Raw genomic sequence first — 18,310 nt, 5'->3', positions numbered from 1 at the left:
CCTGAGGATGAGCCCAGTCCCTCTGCCCTCTGTCACCTGTGGGGACGTGTCCGTCTGTCCTGCAGCGGCCGGACCGCTGTAGGGTGCCAGCCCAGAGCAGTGGGGTTGGTGCCTGGGGTAAAAAGGGGTCGCTGGAGGGAGGGGACCCCGTGTTTCTTGCAGCCAGCCCCTGCCACCAGGCTGACCGAGGGCCTGGGGGCGAAATTGGGGTGAAACAATGGGGTTTCAGTGCCTGTCACCCCCCTGGGTGTCAGGGGATGAGGGAGGAGCTGCGCAGGGGGCAAAGCACAGTGCGGGCACTGCAGATTTGGGCTGGGTGTGGGTGCCAGTGGCGTTAGCACCTCGCATCCCCCTGCCCTGCCTCAGTTTCCCCGTGGCACAGACACGACCCAGCCGGCTGCTGCAGCCAGGACGAGCTCTTGGCACCACGCTGGCCTTGATAAAATCCCCAGATGGGGCCTGTGGGCTGCCAAGGGCGAGCACCACCAGCTTATCAGGGCTGGGCCAGCCAAAGGGGGACAGAGGGCAGAAGCCAAAACCCCAAAATTTGGCCGTGCGGCTCCGGGGTGGCACCCGCTCTCTACACCCCAGGGCAGGGAGGCGATGGGGAGGTGTTCGTGTGCCAGAAACGGGGCTGTGACCCGTAAGCCGAGGCTGAGCCTTTGTGATTCACTTTTATTTCTTTCTTTTAGCTGGCGTGACGTCGCTGTAGCCAAGCGGTAACGTTTTATTCTCCGGGTTAAGCCGAAGGGAGGTGTAATTAGAGCTCGGAGAAATGCTCGGCGAGGTGGAAGAGAAACCGCCCGCAGCCTGGGCTCTCCTTTTCCTCCCCGATTCCCCCAGTTCCCTGCCAGCTCCCGGGGCCGAGCTGGGGCTCTCCACCTTTCCCTTGTGGGCTGTGGGGACAGGGCCAGCCCCTCCTGGTGATGGCACGGGGGCTCAGCGCATCCTCAGAGCCCCACCACCCCCTGCTCAGCACCACCGCGCCGTGCACCCCCTGAGGCTCCCCAGCGCACGGGGCTGTGCCGGCTGCGGTGCCACCGGGGTTCCCGGGAGGGCATTGGGGTTGTGTGAGCTCAATCCCAGCACATTGGGGCCGTGCTTTCTGGGAACAGAGGAGAAATCCTGCCCGTGGCAGGCTCCGACCTGCACGCACCCTGCCCCGGCGCTCGCCCGGGTACCTGCGGGTGCCGAGGCGCCGGCGGTGAGCGGGCGGTGCGGGTGTGCCGGGGGGGTGGATAACCACACAACCCCAGCTGAACGGCACGGGGAAGGGGTGAAATCCCATATTTCTAGCACGAGCTGCTGTCTGTGGGGTGCTGGGGGCTGTTGGGGAGGCTTCTGGACACGGCCAGCGCCAACACAAGCCCTGGGGCTGGGGGGATTTGGGGATCTGGGGGGCTGTGCCCCACTCCCAGCACCCTGGCTGCCTGCCCGGTGATCCCCACACCCCACTGCAGCTCCTGGGCTTGGGGGAAAGTGCCCGGCGTTCCCAGAAGCATCTCCTAAGTGGCCAAGCCAGCAGCAGCAGCAGCAGTAGCCAAAGCTGGCAGGAGCTGGCTGGGGAGGAGGGGACCGGGCTGCTGGGAAACCCGGGCACGTTTTCCCTGGCTTTTCAAAGTGCTTCACAATTTATTTATTTCTATTAACTCTGCTTTCAAAAGCTGCTGAGATGAGCGAAAAAAAAAAACAGCGGCGGGGTTCGGGGAGGGTCGTAACCACCCAACCAACCCTGCTCCCCAGCCTCCGAGCACCTCCCTGGGGGGACCTCATTCAGCCCCTGGGGCTCTGCGGGGCCGGAGCCGGTGCGCAGAGGAGCAGGGCCCAGCTCTGGCAGGCAGTTTTTCGGGTTGAGTGGGTGCCTGCTCTTCCCAGCCCACGGGAGCCGTCCCCGGCAGCGCTGTCTCCCCGCCAGGCGGCTGATTTTAATTCCTCCCGACTGCGCTGTCTCACCCGGCGCGCTGCTCCCGTGACAGCATCAGGTGAGGTGCGCAGCACCCGGCCATGCAAGGCCTCCCCCTCCGATCTGAGCTGGGCTGGTAGCGCTGAGCTGTCAGATAACGAGGCGTGGGGTGGCTCGGGGCAAAGGGGGAGAGCTCCGGGATGGAGCCTCCCCTCTTACATCTACCCCTGACCCCGAAAAAAAGCGCATCCAGGGGTGGTGGTTCAGCCCAGCGCTTTGCGCCCTGCCTCAGTTTCCCCTATGCAAAGCAGGGCAAGGAAAATTTGGCAACCAAACCGGCTATGGAAATGGCAGCGATGTGAACCGAGGCTGCAGCACGGCCCAGGACCTTCCTGGGAGCAGGAGGGGGCTCAGGAGGTGGCGCTGGGCACCCGGGGGGCTGTGCCCAGATGTGGGGTTGGTGCCACCAAGCCCATGCAGCGGGGTGGCAGGGCACAGAGGCACCCTGCACACGGGTTTCTCCTCGCACTGGTGGCACCAGCAGCTTCTGCGCCCTGGTACCAGAGCCCCCAGGCATGTAGGGCCACGGCATTTGGGGCCAAGGTTCCCACTCGCCACCCCTTTACGCAGCAGCCCGGCTGCACCCAGAGGCGCCAGACGCTTGGGAATATGCAAGGAACGCTGCATTAGGCAGATGTGGGATAACCTCGTGCCTCCCGCCCCTCCTCGCCCACAGAGCTCTCACCTCAGCCTCCCCCCGGGGGCCCTGCAGCCCCCAGCCCCTGCTCTCGGCTCTCCAGGGTGCCCCCACCCACCCCTCGCACCCCCAAGCCTTCCCCCTCCAGCCTGGGGGTCCCCATGGTCCCCCCCCCTGCACCAGGCCTGGGATCACCGAGGGGGGCTGGGGCTACCCAGGGACAGGGGGGAGCTGGGGGCAATGGGGGCGAGGGGGGGGGGGTCACAGCTGCTCCCCAACGCTGAGCCCCTTGGCCGCTCAGTCCGGCTTAATTAATTCCCCTAATTAATTGCGGCTGCCCACACGAGCTCCTCAACCCCAGTCCCTCTGCGGGGGGGGGGTGCAGGCAGCCCCCACCCACTGCCAGGTCTGGGGGCGCCGACCCTTCAGCCCCCCCCCTCGTGGGGATGCGCCCCGTGCACCCTGGAGCTCCCCATCATTGGGGTGCGCAACGGGGGCCCCCGGTTATCCATCACCCCCCAAAAAAACGGGGCGCGCCCGGCCCCGGGACTGCCCCCCCCCGGCCCCCTCGGGTTTGAATGGAGGGGGGGGGAGCTGCCCCGTGACGTGGCGCCCCCCTATTGGCTCGGGCGGGGCGATGACATCATGTTCGTGGCGGCGGTAGTGGAGCGGGGGGGGGCTCGGTTTCGCTCCGGGGCTGGCTCGGCACGGCTGGGAACGGCACCGGGGGGCTCGGCACGGCACGGCCATGGGCTGGGAGAGGGGCGCCACCGCGTAGGTAAGGGAGGGGGGGGGCTCGGCACGGTTTGGCACGGCTCGGGAGGAGCTCGTCGGGCCCTGGCTATTGTCCGGGGTGGGGACGAGGCGCGGCGGGACCGGGGTTGGCACCGGGAGGGACCGTTCCGGGCTAAGGTTGGGGTAGTTGGGGAGCTCCCGGGACCGGTCCCGGTTTGGGGAGGGGGCTCGAGGGGGGGGCGCAGCGCTCACGGGGCTCCGTGAACGGCTGGGGACGAGGGGGGCGCGGCGCAGGCAGCGCCCCGGTGCCCCCGGTTCCCGGTGCAGACAGCAACCCACCGAGGGGGGCGAGGAGCTGGGGGGCGCGGGTGGGGTCCCCGGGGTTGCCCCTAGCCCCAGGTCCGGCACCGGGCCGGGATCGGTGCTGCTGAAGGAGTTAACAGGATGCGGCACCTCCGGGCCGTGTTTGCCCAGCCCGGGGCACCGGCTCGCCCCACCCGGGGTGCCCGGTGCCAGCCCCGGGGTGCGCGGTGCCAACCCCGGGGTGCCCGGGTGTTGGGGTCCCGAGCGCATCCCCGCGGCCCATCCCAGTCGGGTCGATCCTCCCCCAACTGGAGCGGCTCCAGCAGCACCCCTCGGGCTCGCCAGGACCGGGAGAAGGCGGGTGCTGAGTCAGAGCTGCCCAAAATCCCCGTCCAGCCCTTCCTGGGATGGGGACACGGCTTCCCCGAAATCCCGGCCTGCCCTCCACCATGCTCCGCACCCCCCAGGGGACACGTGCGGGCACCTCGGGGCTTCGAGGACACGGGGTTTGTGAGCCCGTCGTGGTGTGGCACCAGTGGCACCGGGCTGGGCAGGTTGGTGGAGCTGCTGGCCACGAGCCCGCGCTGCCCTGGCGTGACCCCAGCAGTGGCAGCACGCCCTACGGATGTTTCCGAGCGCCGAACCTATAGATTGGGGAGGGTGTTAGAGGGGGGCCGGGCTCATTAGGTGCCGGGGAGCGAGCAGAGCGTGGGTCTCAGCACCCCGAGCCAGGGCTGGCTCCCCAGCGGGACGCATGGTAAACAGATCCGTGTTGGCCGCCGCTCCCTCGGAGACCGTGGAGCGAATCCAGCTGAGGCTGAGCCACGAGTTCGGCCACTTTGGGTGCTGCTGGGTGGGGACAGCGAGGCTGGCCCCAACCCCGGGAGCACGGGGCAGCTGTCACCTCTGTGCCCTGGCACGAGGTGACGGTGGCAGGGCTCCCCCCCTCCCCGTGGCACCGCCGAGCAGCCCGGGTGCCGGCAGCGTTGTGCTGACCGCGGCCGCCTCTCCCTCCCTTTGTTCCCTGGGTTTTTGTCTGAGCGCAGGCAGCGGCCGTGGGGCCCCGAGCTGGCCAGCTTGCGGGGTGCCTGCCAGCAGGTAGGGTGCCGGGGCGAGCCGTGGGAAGCCCTGCCTGTTTACTTCCCGTCCAGCCCAGCGAAACCGCAGGAATTCGGAGCCTGGAGGAGGCCGGGAGGGCTGCGCAAGCCCCGGTATCCTGTCGGACCCCGCCAGCCCCCGCTGCGAGACGGAGCGAGGCCAGCGAGGAGAGATAACCTCTCCCCCCGGAAACGTCCCCTCCGTGCCCTCGGCCGCCCCACGGCAGGAGGATTTATGATCCTCTCTGCGTGTTCTGGCGCGTCCTGCCAATAGTTAGAGCTGAACTCTGGATAGCTCTCGGTCGGCAGCGCTCCCCCGGGGGAATCACTGCTCCGCTTTTGGCGCTGGGGCAGCGCCTTCCCCGGGTCAGCTCTGATCTGCGTGCTGATAGCTCTCCGGCCAGAGCCCAGCTTCTCCTCCCAGGCTCTGCTTCTTGCTGCCGGCTGTTTTTCCTCTTCCAGTGGCACCGGGGCCTCCTCCGTGCATCCCACGGTGCCGGCGGACGGGACCGGAGCGGAGGCGCTCACCGGGCGCCACCACGACCGTCTGCCCCCAGGCTCCCCGGAGAGCCCCGACGCCAGGGTGTGACATCGGGCTGGTCCCCTCCTGGGATCCTGGGACCGGAGGTGGCAGGGCGTGAGCTGCGAAACGTCTCTGGCAGCCGCCTGCCAGGCAGCGACATCAAAGGGCTGCGCAAGACGAACGCCCGGGGCGGGGGGCCGGAGCCCTGGGGAGCTGGGCTGAGCGTTTCCTCCCTGCCCTGGGGCTTCTCGGGGGGGCCCGGACCGGTCTGGGGCTGCCCCAGCTCGCGGCAGGCCGGGGAGCATCCTCTGATCTCTGGGCTGCAGGGTGCTGCCCGTGGCGTCGGCACAGCCAAGGCTCGTTTGGAGCCGGCCGGGCCGGCCGGGAGGGCTCTCCCAGCTCGTGAGCGGGCTGAGCCGGAGGCAGGGGGTGTGGGAGCAGGGCTGGAGCGGTGTTTCCCCAACGTGTGCCCACGCACCGTCCTCTTTTTTTGCCCCCTGTGGTCCCCAGGAGGTGACTGATGCTGAGTGGGGTGAGATGGGGCTGGGGTGCTGCTGGAAGCCGCCCGTTTGTAGGGAAAATCGGGGACCTGAGGCTCTCGCCCTTTGCAGCTCGTAATCCCAAAAGGGTGAGGAGGCAGGCATGAAGCAGGGTGCGACCTATCGCTTCGCTTTATCCCTTTTCCCCTCCAACTTGCAGGTTTGAAGGCAAAACCTTCAAACCATCCCCCCTCCCTGCCGCCCCGCTAGGGCTCGCGCCCATCCCTGGTGCCCAGCCGCGGGTGAAGCTGCTCCGGTTTCCTTTGTGAGAGCTTCTGCAGCGTGGATGTCACAGGATCTGCTCCTCGCCCCGAGCGGGAGCAGGAGAAAAGGGCTCTGTGTGCCGCCCCCCCTGGGCTGCACGGGGCCGGCGGGGGCATCTGCTCCCCCGTCACCTTTTGGGGAACCTTTTGGGGAGGCCGGGAGCGAAGAGCCAAGGGAGATTTTGTCCATCACGAGGAGGTTTCGTGGGCAGGAAGCTCGAGGGGGGACGCAGCTTGTTTGGAGGCTGATGGAGAGCTCCTGGCCCGCACCGGTAACGCTCGAACCTCCCGGTGGCCCCTTCACCGAGGCTTGCAAAGTATCTCACAAATGCTGAACTTGGCCCCGAAATCTAAATACAAGGGGAGGGACAGTCCCCAGATGGCCTAAATCAGCAGCGCAGTTGCCTGGCCCAGCTGGGGAGCTTGCCGGGAGTGTTTGTTTTATGTAAAACCAAAAGGCTGCAGGAATGCTGGCCTGGAAGGAGACCGTGCCGAGGGAAAACGCCGGTGCCACGCACACGCGCCCGGCCTGTGCCAGCCGCTGGCAGCCCCGCGAGCTGCCTCCGCATACAAATTTGGGCAGGGAAGGGGAGGAAGGAGCTCACCGGTGCTTCTTTTGGGGTGGTTGCACGATGAGAAGGCGATGGGATGCGGCAGAGCGGCTGCTGCGCCCTGCTTGCGCCCTGCCGTGCTCCGGGGGTGTCTCCTTCAAGCTCCCCCCCGGATCGTCGTGGCCCCACAGCCCCCAGGAGGTGCCGTGGAGCGTGGTGGCCCCGAGCAGGGGCTGGGCGCAATGGGGCTGGGCGAGAAAGGGGCTGGGCGCTGGGACTTTGCACCCGCGTGGGGTCAGAGTCCGTCCTGCCCACACGGGACCGGCTCGGCTGCGTGGCAGGGGAAATCCGTGCGTGGCGGGGGCAGCTCCTGGGGGGCAGATGCTGTGGCCGTGGGGGCGTCTGGCTGAGCGGGTACGTAGCTGCCTGGTGCAGGGACCACGCTTCCAGACGCTGTCCCCTTCCCCGTGAGCGTCACGGGGCCGTGGTGTCACCGGCGGTGCCCGAAGGGGGGGAGGAAGCAGGAGGCTGCGAGCTCTTCCTCCCCGAGCTCTTCCTCCCCGGCAGCCCCTCCCCGGACCACATGGGGCTGCCTGACGCCACGGGGGGACGTGGTGACACCGTCCTTGTCCCCTCCTGTGGGGCCACTGGGGCTGGGCTGGTGGCACTGGGGGCTGGAGGTGGCCGTCGTGCCGCCGGGCTGTGGGAAAGAGGAACGAAGGGGGGGGCCCTTTGTCATCTCTGCTGTGAATTGTCACCCCTGAGTCACGGCGGTGACGATGAGGTGGCCGTGCATGGGACAGCGCAGCGAGGGTGGGCGCAGGAACCCGGCACGCGTGGGCTCAGCGCTGTGGGAGGGGGCTTTGGGGTGCTCGGGGGCAGCACCAAGGCTGTGTCCCCGTGTCCCCATGTCCCCGTGTCCCCATGTCCCCGTGTCCCCATGTCCCTGTGTCCCAGGTGTGTGAGGACGCAGGAGCCGTCCCCGCTCCCCGTGCTGCTCCCCTCGGCTCGCCGCTGGCCCGGCGGTGCCTCCCGGGGGCTCTACGCCCTCCTCACACACTTCCTGCCGTCTGTTTCCAATTCCTCCTGGCGGCTGCTCCTCCCCACTTTCTTTCAATTAAAAAAAAAAAAGAAAAAAAAAGAAATCCCAGGCATCTTCTCGGCCTGCGGCTCCAAGCGCTGCCGTGCCCCTCTCCGGGGGGCTGGGGCTGTGTGGGGAGGGGGCAGGGGGTGCCCTCGGTGCCCCTCTTTGTGTCCGCCCCCGAGGCGCAGCGGGATCGCTCGGCGTGCCACCGCGGATCCGGCTGCTGTGAGGGTCAGCTCGTGCTTTTTGGGGAGCAGGAGGGGTTTGGGGGGGGTCCACGGTGCAGGGTGAGATGTGGCACTGCTGTCCCCGTCCCTGCTGCGATGCAGAGCCCTGGCAGATCCCCGTGGCCGGGCCACGTTTGCTGTCCCAGCTCTGTCCCCGAAGCAGCCACAAAGCGCTTTTGTTCCTTCCAGGAGGGGAAGGGAGACCTGGGTGCGAGTGAGGCCGCAGCACTGGGTGTCCCCACTCGTGGGTCACCATGGGACAGGGCGAGGGGACGCTGTGGGGCTGCAGTGTCATGCTCATGTGGCTCGGGGACCGTCCTGCTGCAGCCCTTCTGCCTCTGCTCTGTGGTCGGGGACTTGGCACTTGGGGACCGAGCGGGATGTGGGGACTCATGGAGGGGTCTGGGGACCTGTCTCCGTTGTGGCACCGCCCCATATGGAGCAGCAGATGCTTTTCCCCAGGGCACCAAGCCGTTTGCAGGCACGGGGTTGTGTTTTTCAGCCTGGCAGGGTGAGGGCTGGTATCAGTAGCTCCGTGCCCATCGCCGTCCTCGAGGCCTGACCGCATGCCTCTCTCGTCCCCTAGCAGTGACCCGTCCGTGACACCTCCTGGGAGCCTGGACACGGAGCAGGAGACCTGAGCACCGTGAGCACCGTGAGCACGGGCCCGCAGGACGCCTGCCATCCCCTCGGCCACCCCGCCGGGACCATGCCCATCCTCAAGCAGCTCGTCTCCAACTCGGCCCACTCCAAGCGGCGCTCGCGGGCCGACCTGACGGCCGAGATGATCAGCGCGCCGCTGGGGGACTTTCGGCACACCATGCACGTGGGCCGGGCCGGGGACGCCTTCGGGGACACCTCCTTCCTCACCAGCAAAGCCGGGGAGCCCGGGCCGGAGGCGGGCGAGGAGCAGGGAGCCTCCAAACCCAGCCTCTTGTCCCGCCGCTTCCGCAGCAGCAAGCGCTCGCAGTCGGTGACGCGGGGTGACCGGCGCGACATGCTGGGCTCGCTGCGGGACTCGGCGCTCTTCGTGAAGAACGCCGTGTCCCTGCCCCAGCTCAACGAGAAGGAGGTGGACAGGAGCGCGGGGCAGCTGCCCAAAAGCCTCTCCTCCAGCCCCGTCAAGAAGCTGCCGGAGGAGATGAGCCCCGAAGAGCAGCAGCGCCTCAACGGGGCGGCCGCCGGGCCGCTGAGCCCCAGCTTGGACGAGCGCGACTTCGGGGACATCACGGAGCTGCCCGTCGTGGTGGCCAAGAGCGGGGCGGGCATGAAGCACGCCGAGTCCATCATGTCCTTCCACATCGACCTGGGGCCCTCCATGCTGGGCGACGTCCTGAGCATCATGGATAAGGAGCAGTGGGAGCAGGACGAAGACCCCGAGGCGGAGGAGAGCCGCGAGGAGGTGGCGGCCGCCCTGCCCGGCTCCCCGGCGGCCTCGCAGAGCCAGAGCCCGTCCCGCAGCGTGTCCCGCGGCCCCAGGGACAGCAGCTCGGCGTCCAGCTGCGCCTCGGGGCCGGAGGAGCGCAGCCCCCTCCCGGGAGCACAGAGCCAGCGGGGCCCCCCGAAGCGCCCCGACAAGGAGTTCTCGTTCGCCGACGAAGACGACGACGAGATCAGGGTATAAGGCGGGCGGCCGAGCCAAGGGGTCTGGTTCTCATTTACGGTTGCTTGGACACGGGGACGGAGAACCCGATGCTGGAATCGACGGCACCGGGGGTGGACTGAGCTCCTCGCCCCTTCCCTTTCCCCTCCCGGTGTCCCGGTGCCCGTCCCGGGGTGGCCGTGCGGCAGCAGGACAGCGCTCGCTCCCGGGGCTCCCCGCTGGCTCCCCACCCCTAGGAAAACTCCAGCACGGCCCCGGAGAGGGAAGCAGACTCGATCTTGGTTCTTTCTGTTGGACTTTGGATGCTAGCGCTTTTTCCTCCCCCCACCCCACTATGTAAAGCAATAGGATCAAACAAGACGAGGCTTCGAAGTTGTAGCCCCTCTAGTAATATATGTATATTTTTTTTTCCTGCCGTACAGTTTTTACTGCTCTCTGATTTGTACCTAACTTTCTTTACTCCTGCTTTTGTTGTTTTGTTTTTGTTTTTTTTAACGGAGGGGAAATTTCCTGCGGGGAAGGACTTGGCTCTGGAGCTCGGAGCTCTGCAGCGTGCGGAGGGCTCCAGGACCGCAGGCAGCTCCAGCTCCCGGGTTTTTTTGGGACTTTGGGCAGTCCGAGAGCCTCCAGCCTCGTGCTGCCGTGGGGGTTTGCTCCCCATCTGTCTGGTGGATGGATCCATCCCAGCATTTTTGTGGCCAGCCACCCTCCACGCTCCCAGTTGTGCTGGGGCCACCGGTGCCTGTCCCTACAGGAGGGGTGCCAGGGACCCCCCCGGGCTGGGCTGAGCCCCCGAGCTGGTGGCTGCAGCCTTGGGGCCGGTCTGGCTGCTGCAGGCGGGTGGAAGAGGAGGGTTTTATACCGTGTATGTAAAAATGCAGAGAATAAAAGGAAATTGTAGTGACAGCAGTGGCCTGAGTCCCTTGGAGGAGGGTGGTAGTGGGGATGCGTTCGGCACGAGGTTTGGTGCAGGGATGGGGTTTCTCCGTGCCGTTGCCACCCCCGGCCCCTGTCCTGCTGCCACCCCCAGCCCCTGTCTTGCTTTTTCTGTCCTCACTGCAGCCCTGGCCCCGCGGGAGCTGTGCCAGCCCGGCCTCCTCTCAGTGCCCGTGGCCGTGCTTTATCTGCCCGTCGCAGCGGGGGAAGCGGCGAGCTCCTGCTGCCCGGATCTGGCTGCGGGCTGTGCCCCTCCGGCCAGGCCGGCTCCTGCCAAGGGCCGGCAGTGCCAAGCTGCCTCTCTCCTCCTGCAGCCTGCACGATTCGAGCCAGGGAAAGCGGGGGAAAGGTGGTGGGAGGGAAAGTTTGCTGCTCATGCAGGCTGCGGGGGTCCTCGGTGCCCTGCTCCGAGCCCCGTGGAGTTGCCGCGGTCCTTGCCAGCCCTCGTGTGGGTGGATGGAGGGGCTGAACCCAGCTTGTGGGGTGTCCCCATCCCACAGCAGGATTTCTGGGGGTGAGCAGGGCTCTGCCAGCACCAGGGCTGCCTTCCCTGCCCGGTCCCACTGGTACGGATGGGGACAGCAGCCCCGGAGCACTTGGGCTCCCCGGGACCTGCCCAAAGGATCGCCCTGCGGGGACAGGCGGGCGCTGCTCTATGGGGACACAATGGGGTCCTGTGCGTGAGCCAGGGCCGATACAATGCCCCGCGGCGTGGGACATTGGGCTATTGTCCGGGCTGGGGAGAACAACAGCAGCTGCAGCTGGCTGCTCTGAGCTCACCGGGGTGCCTCTGCCCCACTCCCCGTGCCTTTGTGGCCCCCCCATCCTGCTCCGTGGTGCTGGGGTCACTGCGCCCTGCCCTGAGCATCCCAACCGAGCTGATGGGTGCTGGTCCCTGCTTGCTGGGGGGTCAGGGGCCGTGCCAGCAAGCGTCTGGCCGCTGGGGATGGAGATGGCACAACCGGGGGGGTGCACGGGGCGAGGTGGTGGCCCCGCCGGCAGCGCTCGGCAGGCGGGAGGTGCTGGTCCAGTGCGTTTATTGCTGGTGACAGAATGGGAGCAGGTCTCCGTCCCCGATGTGTCAGGCCCTGTCGCTCCGGGCGTGTGATGGGGAGGACGGGGACGTGCGTGGTGGAGGAGGGCTGGGGTGAGGGGTGATGCTTGGGGCTGTGGGGGCTGCTCGGGGTGCCCCCAGTGCGTGGCCCGGCACTGGGGCCGTGTCCCACACGTGCTGCTGCAGCCTGGTCCCTGTGAAAGCCTCCTGGGGGGGGCTGAAGGGGGTGCGAGGTGCGAGCTGGGTGTCCCCACTGGGAGCCTGGGGACGTGGCCGTGTCCTGATGACAAAGGGGTGCTGGGGCTGGAGCCGTTCAGCATCACCCAGCAACGCTCAGAGCACTCGGGGGGCAACAAAAAAAAAACAACGTAGGGTCCATCCCTCGCTCTCATGACAGCGTTGAGCTCTGGTTTGGGGCTCCCTGCTGAGCAGAAAGCCCCGGGCGAGGGGTTAGCCCCCTGGGATGAGGGGTTAGCCCCCATAGTGAGGGTTTAGCCCCCATGGTCGGCCCCAGCAGACCCCGCTGAGGGCCGGGGGCCACCAGCCAGCTGCTCTCAGCACAGATCGGGGTGGAGGAGCAGCAGCTGCCAGCATTTATGGGCAATTACGGGCTCGGGGCTGAGCACCCCGCAGCTGGGCTGCGGCACCAGGCAATCCCAGCTGCAAACTGGGAGCAGCTGCGGGCGGCTTCTGCCTCTAAATGGGAGAAGCCTGGGCTGGGTTTGCTCTGCTCTGGGGAGGAGGAAGAAAAAGGGGGGATTCTGAGCGCTGTTTGGGCTCAGTTTGGGTGCTGTGACCGTGCTGCTTTGGGGGGGGGCTCCTTTGTGGGGGGGGCTCTGTCTGCAGCTGGGGCCATGCAGGAGCTGGTGGTGGGCATGGAGAGGCTGAGGGTTGCTTTGGAGGCTGATGTGGAGCAGTAGAGGGGAGCCCAGCCCCTGCCCTTCCCGGGTATGTGCAGTGAGATGGGGGCCAGGGCCCTGGGGCTGCCTTGGGGGGGGTGGCGGGGCTGCAGGAGGGGGAAGGTAGAGCTCCATCCCTGCTCTGCTGCACCCTTGGGTGCCCCTTGGGTGGCTCCAGCCCTGTGAAGGAGCTGGGGTGCCCTCCTCACCCCAATATCATGGGGGGCCCGGTGCTGGAGCCCCTCCTGCTCTGTCACCTCCCCAGCAGCCATCTCCATGGCCCTATACCCACCATGGGGGGGGGGGGGGGGCAGTTTGGGGCATGAAGGCCTAACTAAACTCAAAGCCTACCACCCAAAAACCCTTTTGGGGAGGGCTGGGGAGGCTCTGGGTGGTCGGTGACCCCCATATCGGTGTCGGGGGGGCCGCAGGAACGTGGCAGGCGGGCACGGAGCGGGCGGTGGTGTGCAAGCACTGGCTGCGGGGGCTGTGCAAGAAGGGGGATGGCTGCGGCTTCCTGCACGGCCACGACGTGACCAAGAGGCCTGAGTGCTACTTCCACACCAAGTTCGGTAAGTGCCAGACCAGGGGTCCCAGGGTTTTAGCCCCCCGTGGCCTTCGGGCCTGGCCTCGAGCTGTCACCCCGATGCCACCCCCTGTCTGTGGGGAAAAGCGCCTCTGCCATTTCGCTGGGGACACGAGCCCCCAGGCCCAGCCTGTGTGCCCCACAACACCTGAATCACCCAAACTGTGATTTTTTTGTGCTTTTTTTTGCTGTGTTTGGCTCAGGGGAGCCTCGTCCCACTGTCTGCCCCCCCCCCCCCCCCCTTGATCCTACAGGTGAGCGCAGCATCAAGGACTGTCCCTTCCTGCATGTTGACGCCACGGTGGATAACAGCAGGGCCTGCCCCTGGTACGACCGAGGCTTTTGCAGGAACGGTGAGGGCCCCAATACTGGGACAAACTGGTGTGAGTGGGAGCTGCCCGTGTGCCCCGCTGCTGGGATGGATGGGGCCAGAACTGGGTGAACTGGGAGGGGTGGGCTGGGGGTGGCACCCACCAAGGGGTGGGTGGGCTGTCCTGGGGGGGGGAAAGTGGGTGCCCCAGAGGAGATTTGGGTGCTGTGCCCCATTCCCTGCTGATGGGGGGCTCTCCCGTGTGTGGCAGGACCCTTGTGCAAGTACAAGCACAGGCGGAGGGTGATGTGTGCCAACTACCTCGTCGGCTTCTGCCCAGAAGGACCCAACTGCAAATTCATGCAGTGAGTACGGCGTGGGGCGGAGGGGGGGCTCCGTGGGGACGGCCCCCTCCCCGAGGCTGTGGCCTTTGTGGTGTTTGGGTCAAGGATGAGGATGCACTGAGACATCATCCAAATTAAATGAAGCTCTCTAGACTCCTTGCTTCCAACCTGAGCTGGTGACATCCCCAGACTCTTGGGGACACCTGCACCCAGCTCTCTGGGCCACTGGGACAGCACTGGGAGGCTGTGGGGGGGGGTTCAGGGGGTGCCTCTCCCCGTGTCCTGGGGGTAACCGCCTCTCCTTGTGCCCCCCTCCAGCCTCAAGGCCGGGCTGCCGACTCGCAGCGTGGATCCAGCCAAGGTGATGCAGGGGGGGTCCCGTGCGGATCCCCCTCGAGCTGAAGCCCCCTCACCTGTGTCCCTGCTCCAGGGCTCTCGTGGGAGCCAGGGAATTGGGGTGGCTGACTGCCTCGTGTCCCCCCAGGGAGCCCGGTGTCCTCGGTGGCTGGCACACACTGCTGGGGGGGAGAGCAGCCCTGAGGACGTGCTGGCTGCTGGCACCGCACAGCACGGGGCAGCGCAGCCCAGGGACAGCAGCAGCGTCCCCCGCAAACCTGCAGTGGCTGCTGGAGCCAGGCACCTGCTTCAAGGTGGGTGGTTTTGGGGCCGGGAGCCCTGGGCATGGTGATCCCACACCTCCGGGGGAAGGTGGGCAGCAGCAGGAGGTGTGGGGGCTTTGAAAGGGGCTTTTAGAATCAGGATGTGTTCTTGCTCTGGGCTCTGAGCTTGTCCCCAGAGAGGGGATCCCCTCATCTACAGTGGCTGACAGCAAACTCAGGCAGCTGGGGTTCCAATAATCTGGAATAATCTGGGCTGGAATAATCAAACCCCAAGCAATGCCGGGGAGAAAAAACTTCTTCAAGTGCCCTGCACACAGCGGAATAGCCCTGGAGAGCAGTGACCCCGTCTCTGTGGGGCAGGGCTTTTATACAGCGAGAGGTCTTGGGCTGCTTCTTGCCCACAAGAGCTGTGCCATTTGAGGCTCCGTTAACCCCCTCCCTTGGAAATGCTGGGACCAAAGCACGTGGTAAAGCAGCCCGGAGTTGATCTAGCACAAACTTGATGGCTGTCTTCTCCCCTGTTCCCTCCCCAGTGCGGACAGAAAGGTCACTACGCTGGCAAGTGTAGGAAGAATCAGCTGGAAATCCTGCTGGGAAAATGACTTGAGTGCTCCTGCGAGGAGAGGGGAAGGAGGACGCGGTATGGCACGATGGAGCCAGAGAGACTCCCCCCAGGACAGCTGCTGGACTAGAAAAGCCAGTTGGTTTTGCTCAGCACTCGCTCACAGCTCTGCAGAAGGAGCAAAGGGATCACAGCGTCCTTAATGCAGCTGCAATTGCACTCTTTACCATTCCCCTGGTGGTCACTGCCCGCTCCCTCCTGTGCTGCTGCTGCCTTTGGGAGGGGGCACGAGGAAATTACCAACCCACAGGTTTGAGGGGTGTGGGAACAGCTGGTGCCAGAGTCCTGGGCGGAGGAGGGTGTGGGTGTGCTGATCCCCTGCGCTGGGGGGTGAGGAACACCAGGTTTGAGGCCACACGGGGCTGAGCAGGGAAGGAAAACGCACAAAGGCTTTTATTGCTGGGAAGGGGGGGGATCTTGGTGAAACACCTCTGACACAACACTGCTGCACCTCACCTGGAATAAAGAGTTCCTATTTTTGTTGCCTTTTTTTTTTTTACCCTTCATGCCTGCAACATGACCAACGCTGCTTTTCCAGACATGTTGGGTGACGGCAGGCTGCAACTAGCACTCTCATAACTGTCCTCGTTTGTCTGATGTCAGTTTGCCCTTTGGGCACGACAGCTAATCCAATGGATTTTCTTCCTCCAGAAATAGGGCACTGCGTTCGCAGTGCTGCTGCTTTAAAGCCTTCCCAGGGCTCCTTCCTGGGGCTGTTTTGGTGTCCAGGCAGTCCCAGGGGTGCTGTGCTGTGCTGGGGCCCCTCTGTGGAGCAGCTCTGCAGGGCCCACCCTTCTCCTGGGGGTGGTAGCAAAGCAAACACTTTTGGAGGGGGGTAAGTAAAAGCTGGGCAGTGCTGGGCACAGCTCTGCTAACTTCAGGGACTGATTATCCCTCTGTGCCACAATCAATCATATAATTTATTGCCAAATACACTCTAGCATGTGTAGATCAATCTATACTAACCGCCTGTGTCAGGAAACTGTCCTGTCCCTGCCCTATCTAGCAAGAGATCCGAGCTGCTGCAAACCACAGGAGCTCTCTCCTGCACGAAGCTCTGAGGAGCTGCCCTCACGCTCTGTCTTTCAGTACTGACCACTGCCTGACCCGCAGGGCAGTGGCTGCAGGCTGTCAGCGTCGCCCCTCTGCCTGCAGGAGGGCAGCTGGAAAGCGCCCCCCCAGCAGCAAGGATTTACGAGCTGTCTCTGACAGGAAGGGGCCTCTGCTGGGTTCAATCCCTGGTGGGATGCTGGTCTGGGGAGCTTGTGCTGACTCCATCAAATAGCTGTGATTGTTCCCTGCTTGCTGTCCCAGCTTCTTCAGTGGTACTTGCGCCAGCGATTACACTCTAGCAAAAAAACAGGGGGGGAAGGGAAAAGAGGGAAAAAAAAAAAAAAAAAAAGAAAAAGTGTTAGTGCTGTGCTCAGGGATGGCGTGACACAGTGCTTTGCCCAGCAGGGATGAGCAGGAGTCTGACTGCAGCTGTCTGTGTTTATGGGAGCGAGTCCTGGTGGGGAAACTGCCCAACCAGCACTAAATCCCTCGTGTCATTTCTGAGTAAAGCCAGGGAACGGGCTGTGTCCAGGGCTGGAACATCTCCCTCTGCTCTGTTCAGGTTTAAAGAGCGCTCCTGACTGTTTCTGGCTCTCTCCAGGGAGAAGCTGTAAATCAGTAACTGTTACCACCTCCTTGGCTAACTACATTCCTCTGCCTACCTAAGCCAACTCAGAACGCTGCTCCCGGAGCTCCGGTATTAACTTTAACTGCAAAGTATTTAAATGACTTCAGAGCTTGAAACAACACGGGTAGCAAACAGACTTATCACCCGCTGCAAGAGGGGAAGGAGTGAAATAAGACATCAAGAAGGAAATCTTACTGATGTGCTGATAGCTCCAGCCGTAGCTGAGGATGCAGTACCCAGCCAGGAGCATGGAGACCCCGGCTGCTCCGCCCTTCCTCACGTTGATGTATTTGTTGCAGTAACCGTTCCATGCTGCGGGAATAAAAATGCAGGGGTCAAACCTCGTAGGGGTCACATAAATTTCACTGGCTTCCACGGAAAGCCAGATGGTTGGATTGATTGATTTATTTCTTTATAGACCGGCCCCCTGGACCAGCACGCTAGCAGATAAAGCAGGGAAGGGGAACGATTCTGCCCCACGAGCCGGGAGTTCAGCCTCACCTTTCTGCACTCCTCCGAGCAGCCCCCGGGGCGAGAAGTCACGGGTGGCCAGCCACGTGGGCAGCTCGCCCAGCCTGACGTCCAGCAGGCGCCTTTCTGCCAGGGGCTCTGTGATAAACGAGAGGGCAGAGCAGTCACAGGGAGGGAAACGAGGCCAATGCACGACGTGAGTGTTTGCTGACCGGGTGCTGAGGCTGAGCCGTACACCGGGGATTCTCTCCCCCAAAGCGAGCTGGCTCCGCCAACCCAAATACGCAAAAAACAATCTTAAAATGCTGGTTTTTTGTCCAGGATGGTTGCACAGCTTGCTCCTTGGACTCTTCCAGCTCTGAGCCCAGCAGCTCAGCGTTCCCTACCCCTCTCCCCTTCACGCTGACGGTTTAGCCTAACGACACAGCGGCAGCACCGTGCGTTTCCTCCGTTACCTTGCCGTCCTGCTGCCAAATCGCCCCTCGGTGCCTTCGGCGGGCCCCCGACTTCTCCCCGCCGAGGCCTCTCCGCAAACACACCCAGCTCCCGGTAATGGGGAGCCAGCTCTGGGAACCACTCCAAGCCCACGGCCGCTGCCCGTGAGCTCCAACCGGAGCCCCGGGGCTCGGTACCACCGGGCCCCGCTGTGTCTGTGCCGGTTTGCTCCTTTTTAACCGTCCTTTCCCCGTCACCTCCGGGCTCCTCCGCTGGCAGCCGGTGGCTGTCGGTGCACGAAGCAGCCCCGGGGGCTCCGTGCCCCGCTCCCCGCTGCGGGAGGAGTCCCCCGGGGCTCGGTCTGCGGCCGGTTCCGGGCACCGGGGGTATTTCAGCCTCTGGGCCTGCGGCTCGCTGCGGGCCGGGGCCCGGTGTGGGCCTCGCCCCAGTACCGGGACCGGGCGGCTCCCGGAGCACCACGGCTCGGTGCTTCTCGATCGCGACTTTCGGCCCCCGGCGCAGTTTGGCGGCGGCGGCCGCGGCCTCGTCAGGGCGGAGGTCGAGGCTCCGGGCCAGCTCCGCCTCGGGCCCGGTTATCCCGGTCGCTGCTTCCCCCCGCCGGCCCGGCGCGGCCTTGCAGTGCGGGAGGTGCGAGCGGAGCCTCCGGAAGTTCCTGTGGCAGTACGGGCAGCGCTGCGGCCCGCCCGGCCCTTCCGCCATTCCCGGTAACCGGGCCGCTTTTCCGTCAGGCACCTCCGCGGCCACCCTTAACGGCGGCTCACCGGGGAGGGGGGGGGTCCTCGGCGGTGCGCGGCGCGCATGCGCAG

General features: G+C 65.3%; 3 protein-coding genes across 7 annotated transcripts; 2 read left to right on the top strand and 1 right to left on the bottom strand.

Moving 5' to 3' along the window:
* The first annotated feature begins 3,279 nt into the window (after positions 1 to 3,279).
* CDC42EP4 (CDC42 effector protein 4) lies at positions 3,280 to 10,431 on the top strand. Of its 5 annotated transcripts, none has more exons than XM_084492576.1 (2): positions 3,280 to 3,378; positions 8,512 to 10,431. In XM_084492576.1, the coding sequence occupies exon 2, from the start codon at positions 8,632 to 8,634 to the stop codon at positions 9,544 to 9,546; it is 915 nt and encodes a 304-aa protein (XP_084348702.1). In that variant the 5' UTR covers positions 3,280 to 3,378; positions 8,512 to 8,631; the 3' UTR covers positions 9,547 to 10,431. The 5 variants fall into 5 exon arrangements, with proteins under 5 accessions (XP_084348702.1, XP_084348700.1, XP_084348703.1 ...); XM_084492574.1 differs by having other exon boundaries at positions 8,509 to 10,431; XM_084492577.1 differs by having other exon boundaries at positions 3,344 to 3,374; positions 8,509 to 10,431.
* A 1,137-nt stretch (positions 10,432 to 11,568) lies between these two features.
* On the top strand, positions 11,569 to 15,375 carry CPSF4L (cleavage and polyadenylation specific factor 4 like; the record flags this gene model as incomplete). Its single annotated transcript, XM_084492592.1, has 6 exons — positions 11,569 to 11,608; positions 12,846 to 12,986; positions 13,255 to 13,353; positions 13,582 to 13,675; positions 13,973 to 14,304; positions 14,808 to 15,375. The coding sequence occupies 6 exons, from the start codon at positions 11,569 to 11,571 to the stop codon at positions 14,840 to 14,842; spliced, it is 741 nt and encodes a 246-aa protein (XP_084348718.1). The 3' UTR covers positions 14,843 to 15,375.
* Positions 15,260 to 18,282, bottom strand: MTNAP1 (mitochondrial nucleoid associated protein 1). Its single transcript, XM_084492652.1, has 4 exons — positions 17,504 to 18,282; positions 17,079 to 17,186; positions 16,773 to 16,889; positions 15,260 to 16,244 (listed from the first exon to the last, which is right to left on the bottom strand). The coding sequence occupies exons 1-4, from the start codon at positions 18,201 to 18,203 to the stop codon at positions 16,216 to 16,218; spliced, it is 954 nt and encodes a 317-aa protein (XP_084348778.1). The 5' UTR covers positions 18,204 to 18,282; the 3' UTR covers positions 15,260 to 16,215.
* Between the last annotated feature and the right edge of the window lie 28 nt (positions 18,283 to 18,310).

The sequence above is a fragment of the Aythya ferina genome, assembly GCF_964211825.1.
Source record: "Aythya ferina genome assembly, chromosome: 18".
NCBI classification, from domain to species: domain Eukaryota; kingdom Metazoa; phylum Chordata; class Aves; order Anseriformes; family Anatidae; genus Aythya; species Aythya ferina.
Note: the sequence above shows the minus strand (reverse complement) of the source record. Positions and strands in the feature narration are given on the sequence as shown.